At 38.4% G+C, this 12,101-nt stretch overlaps 1 protein-coding gene across 2 annotated transcripts in view; it reads right to left on the reverse strand.

Annotated features, from left to right (window-relative positions):
• Positions 1-12,101, reverse strand: part of PPIL2 (peptidylprolyl isomerase like 2) — a 62,996-nt gene that overhangs the window by 15,297 nt on the left and 35,598 nt on the right. For both annotated transcript variants that reach the window (XM_008502736.2, XM_030460724.1), the window contains 3 exons: positions 10,321-10,410; positions 8,900-8,933; positions 82-199 (listed from right to left, as the gene is read on the reverse strand). In XM_008502736.2, coding sequence (XP_008500958.1) covers positions 82-199; positions 8,900-8,933; positions 10,321-10,410 — 242 coding nt within the window. The remainder of the gene's footprint in view (positions 1-81; positions 200-8,899; positions 8,934-10,320; positions 10,411-12,101) is intronic.

The raw sequence follows: 12,101 nt of genomic DNA on the forward strand, positions 1-12,101 counted from the left end.
AATGTCATTTGTTTTCTTAACAGACCAAGACACAATGTCTAGAGGGAAATGATAAAACACAAAATGCAAGTGACTACTTACAACTGTGATTTGTTTGTGTTGGGTCCAGAATTGGCCATACTAAGAACACCACGTCCTGTGTGGGACAAATTTGGCTTAAATTCATCTTTGAAAGGTTTTCCCCAGTAAGATTCCCCTCCTTAAAAAAAAAAAAAAAAAAAAAAAAAAGTTTGTTTTTATTAGTTTCCCATTACATTTTTCAACAGGCACTGACATGAAATTCAAGGTTTCTGGCACTTCTGATTGCTACACGTATAATATATTCTTACCTCATCCCTATCACTAGGGTAGCATTTTAGCATGCCCTTGAAATCAGATGTTTGTAATAGGCAACAGAATTTTGTGCCCTCACACTACCAACTGCAGTCGACCAGACTGTTTATCAACAGCATTATATATTGTGTGCTAAAGAACTGTCAAGGATTTTTTTTTTTTTACATCAAGTCCAACATAATGTTTCTTTTCTGAGACATCAAGTCTTTAAAAGTGGCATCCTGACAAAACACAGAGCTAGGAATTACTGGTTTAGTGGCATTCTGGATATACCATTGCTTCCAGAAATAAAATATGGAGATGAAATACATTCATAGAACCAACTAAGAACAGAAGCTATAAGCTTAATTCCTGGGAGAAAAATGGAGAATAATGATATGTATTTCTCCAATACATATCATTCTCCAAAATAAAAAGCAAAAACTTTATATTTAGATTTGATAGCTGGATGATGTAAATGCAATGAAGTCAAAAGGATAAAACTGTAGAGAAGCTGCAGACCCAGCCCTCCAATAATGTTTTTTTTTCTATAGCTGTGAATAGAAAGCAGGTCTGGGAGACCTCTCCTCCTGGCTGTCATTTTTACATTATTTATGTCAGATCTGACATTTTCATTTGCACTTTCCTCCAGGATCATTCTTCATAAGAAAAAAAAACGAAGGCTGAGATGAGTCATAGTTCTACAGTCAAATCCATAATCTTGTTTGACAAACCATGAAAAAATACTTCACCTTAGGACAGTATTAAAAACAAACCAAACCAGACTGTCCAAACTGGCAGCAGGACTGGTCCATTGGCAGAACTGGCTCAAGAATCCCCTAGAGTAAATGTATCACTGGCAAAGGAAGGAGGTCACTAAAGGATCTGTAGTGCTCAACAGCCACTTGCACAGGTAATGCAGAAAATTTAATGATATGGCTGCACAGGCAAGAAGAAAATAAAACTAAGGAATAAATCAGGCTCCTCCTGGAAATCTTGTGCATCAAGTCACAAGAGTGCCTCAACTGAGAAAAGAGTTCCAGGTGATACCATAAAAATAAAACAGGGAAGATGGCTGCAAGTGCAAGTGGAACTATGTAAGGAATAAATTTTGGAAGAAACTGACCCACTTAAAACCCCAATTAATCATGTTCAAAAGACCTATTAATAGAGCTGAATGTTGCCTGCTCTGCAGTTTGACAAGAACCAGCAAAAGGGGACAAACCCTGTAGGGATTTTCTATAATCAGGAGTTAGGAGCAGGGAGTGATTACTTCAGCAATCTTTTTCTATTGAATACTTTAAGATCAGCTAAATTACATCAGCTTGATCCCACATGTCAATCTCTTCCAGCAGCAGATGAAAGGGATTTGGCAGAGCTTCAGCCAGTTCTACTGTCTTGAAGATTGATCCAAACCCCAGATATTCTAACCAAACCCAGTGTGTTCAACCTATCAGAAAATACCTCACCAGAAGACAGTATTTTTGTTAATGAATCTCCCTGCACCTTCCTATTTGCTTGTGCAGTGCCTTAGTTACCTTCCTTGCTCAGAAAAACAAAGTTCTCCTATGCTAGTAAATAAACAAGTTAAGCTCAGAATATAGTCAATCTCCATGAAACAGCTGCTGCCCAAACCCAGAAACACACCTGCAAAGCCTGCAGAGCCACTGCCCATCAACAGCATTCTGCTCTGCACACTGTTTCTCTTTCCTTCTTTCCCTTTCACAATTTTCACTTTTCCACTTCCACCTGGCCTAGTGGGGCAGCTTCAAGGATGGGTTCCCTGCTTCTTGGCCATGGCCAGAGTAACAAACTTTACTCAGACTTCCCTTAGAGAAATACATAATTTTGCTTTAAAGGACCTTTTGGAGGAACTCCCAATTATTTGTGAGGCAGATGCACTATGAGTCCTAACCCAGAGAAGTGTTTGTCACCTAGAAATTTTCAGGTAATATGCAAAGAAGAACAGGTGCCACTGAGATGGTAGATAGCAGCAAGTGACTAAACCCTTGAGTCCATTACACCCTTCAGATGCTTTCAAATTACAGCTGCTGAAAGAGGGAGGAATCAACCCTGAAGACTGCTGGTCAGAAAAAATAAGTTAAAAATAAAAAGCAATGAGGAAAAATTGCGAATGACAGACTCTGTTTCTGGTACAACAAGCAACAGACACAAGAGTTTGCAGACAGGAGCAAATGAGCCATGATCTTTAGGTTCTGGAATATTTATTTTTGTATGATTTCATTGCAGATCATACGCTGCAGGTCAGAATTAATCTCATATGCATGAAGGCTAACTTTGGTTCATTCCAGTTCTCTGGAAATAAGTGCTAACATTTTAGTAGATAGTTACAGCATGAGATCCAGTCCCTGCCTCCCTTTCTGTCTGCCATACAGCTGTTTCCAAGGCTAATTCTGTCTGCCTGGGAGTTGCAAGCATGAACAGAGAGAATGGCCTGTGCAGTATTTGCCTAAAAGGCCAGACATCCTATAAAGGACATAGCTGAAGTGTCTGCAGGGGCCTGGCAGCACAGATTGTAAAGGGGCAATGGAGACACCCCTGGCAGCAAGACAGCAGCACAAGGACAGTTTGGGGTTTGCTGTGTTGTTTTTTTTTTTAAAGAAAAAAAAAATAATTTAAGAATACATAAAAAAAAAACAAACCCAAACCCAAATGTGTTCTGCTTGTCAAAATCCTGCTGACCTCTAAAACTGTTCCAGTCTGCAAGTATCTGCTTGAAGCAGAACCAGACAGCACAAGCCAAAAGATGACGGGTAAAACATATACATTTATTTTAGTTACTGAAACACAGAATCACTTTCTCTCTGAGGATTCAGCAGATGCATCATTAGTCTACTGCCATGGTAGCACAGTGCCTAATGCTCAGCCAGGGGGTTCTGGAGCAGAATTTTAGATCCTTAAGTTTTACTCTCTATGGCACAGCTCAATGTAAACTTGCAAAATTCATGAACCTGTGACCAGGCTCCAACTCTACTGTAATAATTATGGGGTGTTGGGAAGTATTAGCAGATTTTACTGTGCTGATTGCCCAAACAGATGGGTAGTGTGGCTGTGCCACCTTCCTCATTTTCTGAAAGCATAATGGATGCAGAGGTGGGACAATCACACTGTCTAGCTCTAGCCTTCTCTTCTTGCACTCCCAGTATATGTCATGGAGAGAGGAGGCTCCTCCTTACATTCCCCAGATCTTCCTCTGAGCACACACAGATCACCACTGACTATATATGGAGTCACTATGATGCAAAAACCTCACCCCAAAGCTGACACACCAGCCTACAGGCAAAGCCCATGGGAAACAAGAACTGACTCTGGGTGTCACAGTGGGCAGCAATGCCTGTCACTTCACCTTCCTCTCAGCTTACTCCCTGATCAGATAATCTTTGGTCAAAGTGGAGCTGTGTGCCTACTGGACTTGCAAATATTTCTGAGATCCAATTACAAGAAGTGCTGAAAAAAAAAAATTGGGGGGCATCTAGACTAAAAATCAGAGGGGTTCACATGGCAGCAGATGTGGCCCCATGTGGGTGCTGCCACTGGCAGGACTGGTACTGGGAGTGCAAAAGGGCACAGTACCTATAACCCTGCTCATGTGGGTCTCCTGTTTGCACAAAGCTGGAAACAGACTTGGATTGGCCATGAAAATAAATGGCCACCTTCTAACAGCAGCACCTATCCTGTGTAACATCAGTCTTCAGGAGCTGGAAGGAGGTTGGGTGCAATTCTGTAAAATAAAAATCACATGCCTAGCCAGATACCCAAGATTCAAAGCTCAAGGCAGCTGGAAGCCACTTCCTTGCATTTTTAATAAGAGAGAAAATTTCTCTTAAAGAGGTGTTTACCTAATTCTCACACAGAGATGAAAACAAACAGACCACCCAGCTCACAGAAAAAAATTAGCCTGTATTCATAATTTCCATGGCTATCCAGAGTAGCAAGATACAGTTAGCTTGTAACTGAAGCATGGTTATTCAGTCTTGTATCTGCATCTTGTGCTGAGAGTGAAGAGGTGCAGAGATTACAATGACATCTGAAGTAACCACACATTAGCTAATATAGAGAAAAAAGGCATGTTTTCAGATTGTCTTTTGAACTAAGCAAGCTTACTCTTCAGTAGTCTTTGTTTCTTCTAAAAACTTTTTTTCCTGGAAAGTAATTTTTTTGGTAAAATTACAGAAGTTGTACAACTTTCTTGCAAAGAGCAGAGAGATGCACCTAAAGCTTCAGAAATGTAGCATTCCAAAAGCTAGGTGTGGGCTGGGAATCATCATTCATGACAGTTGTGATTTTAAATAAATCCTTCCTTTTTCTGGCATAAAAAATTGCTAAGCAGTGGTAAGGGAGTGGGAGGGCTCTGATTCACAAAAATGATGGCTTACTTTCTGTAATTTTCTTCTTGTCATTTAGAACAACGAGGTACATAATAGCAGCTGACACTTCTACAGAGCTTTCCAAATGAGATTCTTGAATAATTTTGCAAATATGGAAGCCTTAGCTCAGCCAGTAAGAGCTTTCAGGTAAGAGGACATGGTATTTTTAACCCCACATACCAGAGGCTGGATTTTAAGAGAGGCTTCAATCATGCAAGAAAAAGGGCTCTGTAATTGGACTGCATTTTAGGAACTTAGGAAATCTCATTGCAGAACTGACCAAGTCTGTCCACAGTCCTTTTTTACTGACAGTTCAGAGGAGCTCTGCTCATTGCCAAGCAAACTGCAATTCCCATTTACCTGGAGTTATTTAACTTGGACTTTTACAGCTATTCTATGCCTCCTTTTTGCCTTCCTGGATTTATAAATGAAGAAAGGCACATACAATTCATGAGACCTTCCAACAGGTTGCAAGCAGCAATAGCTGAAAAATGCCTGTGCTGCTTTGAGAATGTACTGCTTTGTGTCCCTTTTCATAAAAAGAAGGTTTGGATATTAAACCTATTTTTCCTTCATGCAAATTTTCTTCTATTATTTGGAACACTAAAAATACAGAGCAGCTGCTCCACTTGCACTAGCATGAGTTAGACAGAATTACTCACAATGTTCAACCATTTAGTTGTTATGAACAGCAGGAAAAGAGATACCTCACAAATTTAAAATCCATTTTCAAATAATTAATCATTACAAAGAATGACCATGACTCAGCTTATTGCTCTGCATACTGCCTCTATGGGTGGTTATTTTGTTAGAGAAGAAATAAGCTGCTGCAGCACAATAAAATTTCTCTCAGTGGTCTTAGGAAACACTAAATTGAAGGCTGCAGAAAATTAGTTTGGTCCTCTAAATCAGTGACAACCTTACAGAACTTTTTAAATTGCTTTGGCAACGTGGGTCAGCCAGCTAAGGTAAAACTCTATTCCCTACTCTTTTCCCAGTGTGGCATCTCAGCTTCCAGATGCTATAATGCTAATTTCCACTCTCCTCCATCTCAAGGTGAAACTGCTGAATACCAGAAATCAGTGGTCCTTCACATGTCTGCTGGGTCACAGTTACTTTCATGACAGCCTAACAAGAGGCTCAAAAAGGACACGCTGGGGTGCTGCATAACAAATAAAAAGAGAAACAAGCATCAGTGCTGCTTACAGATAGGACTGTTCAGCTGGAGGAGCTGTGGAAGTGGACAGTCAGTGACAGCCAGCTTGGCATTTACATCTGAAATGTTTCCAAAACACAAGCACTGAGCTAGGTGAGCTGAGAGCACAGCTGCAGTCTCTGTATGTATGACAGGTCACCTTATGTCATCTGGTACCGAATGTGATCAAATCCATCCAGAAGCCAAACAGTCCTGGGCTTAGCTAGCAATGGAGGGGGTGATCAGCTAAGCATTTGGGTGTTGCAACCATAAACCTGACACCTGTTGCTGTACATGGGATGAATGTCAGATGGCAGAAACCAAATGGTGGGAAGAATTTTCAAACAAGTCCGTTCCAGTTCCCGAGCTGACCAACAGGAATAATTAAGCATATACAACAAAACAAAAATATACACAAGCTTAATGCACTTTCCACATATCAGTTTAGAAAAGCTGCTTGTTTTGTTTGGTTTTGTAGTTTGTTTTTTTTTTTTAAATAAAGAAAACAATCCCAAATCTCTTAGCCAGAAAATTTCAGTTAAAGCAGCAGGAGGAAACAAAGAATCTTCTTTTTTTCTGAAGTATTCCTTAAAAAATGCTCTAACTGAAATAATTCTGGCAGTTTATTGATATTTAAAAGGTAGCTTCCAAACAGTCTTCCCTATTGCCAGCTGAAATATCTGGGAAGAAAGCCATGTCCTACTCTCATTTACTTCTCTACAAAAATCAAGTTATTTACTACCTTAGTAAAGCTCTAAAGACCATTCCATCTTACAGACTTTTTAGCTTCCAAAGATGCACTTTAATTTTATTTTTTTTCCTAAGAAGCAGTGAGTGAAAGGAACAACTGAAACTCACTCCAGTTGCCAGAAGAAACGAAAAAGGGAATTTATACTTCATATAACATACACTAGCCAGGTAAAAACAATATGAAGTACTGAGTCCCAGTGCTTTACTCCAAGCTTTCCTAAGATGGATGCTTGTGATCTCATTAGCAATGCAATGGACCACAGGAGACTAGGAGAGCATCACTACATTTGCCATGTTCTGACACTGCTGCCAAGGTGTTCCTTCTGCTGGCCACTCTGCTGAGGAGAGAACAGAAAACCAGACAGACACCTTAGGTCTGGCCATCTTCTTACAGCACATGGCTCAAGATAGACAAGTGAAATTTCTGTGTCACATTCAAGTGTCCAGGATTTATCAGCTAGTCAGGAACAAATCCTGACAGACTACTTGGCAATCTGTGAGCTGTCTAAGTGGCTTCATTTATATAAGTATTACACTCACAGGACAGGCATGACAGATCAAGAGCAATCTAGTAGCCCACCAGGCTGTCCATTTACAACATTTTCTTGTGACATTCTCATAACTGATAAGTGATTATGTAAGGATATCTAAAATTCAGCCATCTTCAAAAAATAAAACCCATTTGGTTGCAAAGGTAATGGCACCATTTGGACTCTACAACAATTGCAAACGGTGACTAAAATCTGCAACACTCCTACCTGAGTGTACTCTGTCCATTTTATTAGAACTTTAATAGTTCTGACAGATGTTTGCAAGGTATCTTGCCTACAATATATTCATATTTAATTAAGAATGACAAGGAGAAAACAACATGCAAAAGGTTAGAGGTTGTTAGGCTCCTTTTAAAACAAATAATATACATAGGAGGTTTTTTCTCCTATGGACTTATTTGCATTTTACTCCTTCTTGCTTTGCCAGTTGAGCTGTCCTGACCTTCAATGCAGCTGCATTACCAGTCCTCTAACAATTGCTAATTGTTCTGTCTTACAATACTTCTACCACTTGCACAAATGGAGACAAAAAAATGACACCAGCAAGTTAATTTTCATTCCACTGCAGAATCTGAACTCTACCCTTCAAGGGTGAAAGGTATCTGAGTCAACCCATTAAACTTCTCCTGTCTCCTGACACCTCTTTAATTTCTCATTTTAAAAGATGTTCCTAATTATGTCTTTTGGGATTTGAACAGAAACTTTCCTTATGAAAAAATCAAATCACATTTGACAGTCCAAGCATATATGGTAACAAATCTTGCTAATGGGCTTCTACCATCAAAATGCAGAATCTTGGAACTAGTCCCAAATCATAGAGTATGCAACTGCCAGTTATCACATGCAGAAGAAAAGCTGTTGGGCAACTCACACTATTATTATTTACAAAGTAAATAAAGCATTTAACAATTACAAAGACACCTTTTTTGAATAATCTGTGAATATTCACAGAAAAATATAATGCTTGTATATACAAGTGACACGTAAGAACTAGAACAAACATGTACAGAACCCCACAGGACCAAGCAAGGAGCTGTGGAGGCTGGTGACACCTACAAAGTGAGTAGATAAAAGGTACAAGTGGAAAATGAGCAAATTTACAGCAGCAACTACAGACATTAAATGACATATCTACTGTGATGGGCAATGCTCTGAGGATCCTTCAGCTGTTATGTCTCCTGACTACTTCTGATACGACTGTCACATAGATTACCAACTAAGGGAGAAAGGACAGGCAGAAGAATTTAGTAACTGTGATCCCTAAAAGTTAGAAAAGGAGCAGCTTGGGCTTTACAAGGCAACTATCTGGGAGGAGAAGGTATCTGACTGTTCATCAATCCTGAGGCAGTTCTCAAATATTTCATTGGCACTGAATTTGAAAGCAAACTTGCATTACTGAGTTTCTTTCTATATTCTTTGTCTGGGAAGGTCAGCAATAATTATAACTATAGTTTTTATTTATTTATTGAAAGAAAAAGAAGCAAAGCCCTAGCAAGATTTCTATACAGAAGAGTGTCCAAGTTTTAGACTGAGAATGTAATAGATGAAATAGTGAAAATGGTCACAAAAATACAGTCATAAAACCTCCCATTTAAAGTAAAAATATAATCTAAGGAATTTTAATCTACAAGGTGTCTACAAATAAATGTAAAAACAGTGTGCAGGAAATGAAAACAGTTTACTTAATTCAAACTCAGCCTTACCTGTTCCTGTTCCAGTTGGATCACCTCCTTGGATCTGTCAAATTAAAATTAAATCAATACATTACAAATATATCTGTGTGGAAGACATTAAATAAAAACCATAAAAGCCAATTCTGCTCGGTTTTCTTCGTTCTGTGTTGTGTCATGTTGACAAGTTAGCAACAAGGAAACCATTATTGCTTATTTGGAGCTTCTTTTATCAGCTGGCTGTCATCTCCTACATTACTTATCCAGGAGCAGAATGACAGTTTTGTGGAAATAATAGGTCTCTTGTGGGTAAATAGAGAAAATAAACAGTCTCAAATGGGTTAAACAGATCACCTGTTCTCTTATGTGCTGAGCTGTAACTTGCTTTTTAACTGATGATACATAGTTTTGGAACTGAAAAGTCTTTACACTTTGCTACCAATCTCCCCATGAAGATAAGGCAAGAAATGAGGGAACACAGAATATTTTTTTTGTATCTGAATCTGTATTTCCAGTACCCCCCTCACTATCTACAGTAGGGAAAATATTCATGAGACAATTCTTTCAGCAACAAAATTAATAACTGCATACACATGCAGGATCTACAGAAATATTATTCTATATGCTAATGCCATTACAAGGATTGAGACATGACTAATTTCACAGTAATAACAAACAAGCACAATTTTAATTGTGAATGTAACTATGAACTGAGGTATACAGTGCTGTCAAAAGAAGAAAAGCTTTTTTTTAGGATGACAAGATGAAATATGACATTCAGTGATGTCCCCTGCAAGGTGTGCTATGCCCTCAAGATCAGGTTGTTAATTTTTCTGGAAGGAAGTTACAGGACAACTACAGCATCCTAAGCTGCCTGGACCACATCTATGTAAATAAAGATCTTTGACTATCAAAATCAACTTTCTGATTCCCTAGGTGCTCTTTCACTCCTTCACAGAGAAAGCCTGGGCACCTAGTCCTGAAGCACACTCAGGAAAGAATAAGCTGACAGCACCCGAGTATAGCACAACCTGAAAAAGAAATTCACTTGGTTTCTAAAGCTTCATCTGAATGGGATTTCAACAGGCCACAGGACTACTTACCCAAATTTGCATACCCCACATCCCCCTTTCTGTTCATTAACCACTCAACCACAGCCTGGGGAAGGTAAGAAGCACCTTGCTAAGGCAATGAGTGTCAAAGGTTTTGTCTGTAATACCACCAAAAGCACTACTAAAAGCAGTGATACTCCAAGTGACAATACCAGTCAGAGATAGATGTTAGTAAGACCAGCAACTACAAATTCAGTAAGTCAGGACAATCCCAGTTCTGATGGTATATTTAATAGACATGTATTACAAGTTTTTATGCATAGAGGAAATAAAACTGAATTAATCTAAATATTTAGAGGCCATCAAGTATTGTGCATTACACAGGATTTGTTCAACACTCACCACAAAATTACGAATTGATCTGTGAAAAATTGTTCCATCATAATAGTTCTTCTTGCACAATTTGATAAAGTTTTCACATGTTCGGGGTGTCTGAAAGAAAAACAGAAGCTTTAAGTAAGAAGGACCTTTAGACAATCAAATTGGTTCCTGCACTGTTTGTAAGAACCACTTTTTATTTGTGCTTTACAACAAAACAATCATGCAGGAGGCTTTGAGAGAAATGACTGTCTACAGAAAAAGAGATACAATATATGCTCTTTTAAAGCATACTGGAGACACAGACACTGTGTTAAATAAATTAAACCCAGACATTCCAATTAGCACAAAGAAGCACTGAACACTAGCTCAGATAATATGAACTTCCAGAAGTTATAATGATGGTGAAAGCAGGTAAGCTCATACTTTCAAGGAACTTAGTTCCAGCAGTGTAACATAATCCTGTTCCAAAGGGGCACTTCAAGCACTGAAAAAAAAAGTTCAATTTCCAGAGTAAGAAATGAACCTGACTTCTCTGCTCCATTTTTTCAAAGTGCATACATTAAAGCTACCTGGGAGAGAAGGATTTGCTGCTCTCCACCACTTTGAACTAAAAAAATGGGTATGGCCCCACAAGTCACTGGACCATAGGAAAAATAAAAAAGACCACTTGTTTACAAAAATCTAAAAGCAAAAAAAAAGCTAAATATATTGCCAACTTCTCATTTGCTTCTACAGTGCAAATTAAAGCTCTTTATTTGAATTTATGAGCCATGGTACTCAAACAATATCTTCTGAAAAACTTTACTTTGGAAAAACCTTTATTGTTTGTATGTGCTTGCAAGTAAAGCTCCAGCATGAGCTGCAATGTCTGTAAATGAACATACACAAAATCTGAAGCCTCTCTGTGAAAGAAACTGAGTCACTTTGCATTGGTGTGACATCATCCTTGCTCTAAGAGCTGCAGAGACAGTGACTGAGACATGAAACCTGGAGTGACTGAAAAGCAAAAAAATAAGGCAAGCCTAATTACAGTCATTTAAAGATTATTTAATCTCTGTCTTTTTAGAAGCAGATCCACAGAAGTATTCATCCAGAACCATACAAAACTTCAATTTTCTGTATTCTGTGGTTGGAAACACAATCATTCTTACCCCTCTTTATTGACACTGAAATGTCTCAATTATCCAAACAAACTCTACCTGCCATTATAAATTCTTTATAATGGTTCCTCCTTAATTACCCTAACAGATACACAACAGTTGTCACAGCTGGGCCATAACTGGAAAAATAAAACAAATTCTAATGCAATCTTACACCAGCTATTATCCCAAATTTCCTATATAATTCATTCCTGGGTTAAAACAGCAATGGTACCATAACAGGTTTACAGCAGAATGCCACAAGGACACATATTTTGATAGCATCCTGAGGGCAACTTGTAAGAAAATATATTACATGAAAATTGTTCAAAGTAATAGGAGTTTCTCCTACAGTTTCAATGCTTACAGCAAATCTGAAAGTTTTTCTATGAATTGGACATAAATCCTTGAAAATCACATTAGTATATAACCTTTCAAGTAAAATTCAACCCCTGAAGAATGATTTGTGCAGTGCATGCTTCCTTTATAAGATAATCATAGCAGTCCTGATCCTAACATAGTGCTATTAGTTAGCACTCATGAGGAATGTCAGTAATATTAGAAGTTTAAAAAAAATCATTTTATGAATCAGAAATGGAATTAGTAGCTTTAAGCCTAAGGCACTTCATATGTTGAGAACCAAGCACTCTTTGGAGAGAAAGA

This window comes from Calypte anna, chromosome 15 (assembly GCF_003957555.1).
Source record: "Calypte anna isolate BGI_N300 chromosome 15, bCalAnn1_v1.p, whole genome shotgun sequence".
Taxonomy (NCBI): Eukaryota; Metazoa; Chordata; class Aves; order Apodiformes; family Trochilidae; genus Calypte; species Calypte anna.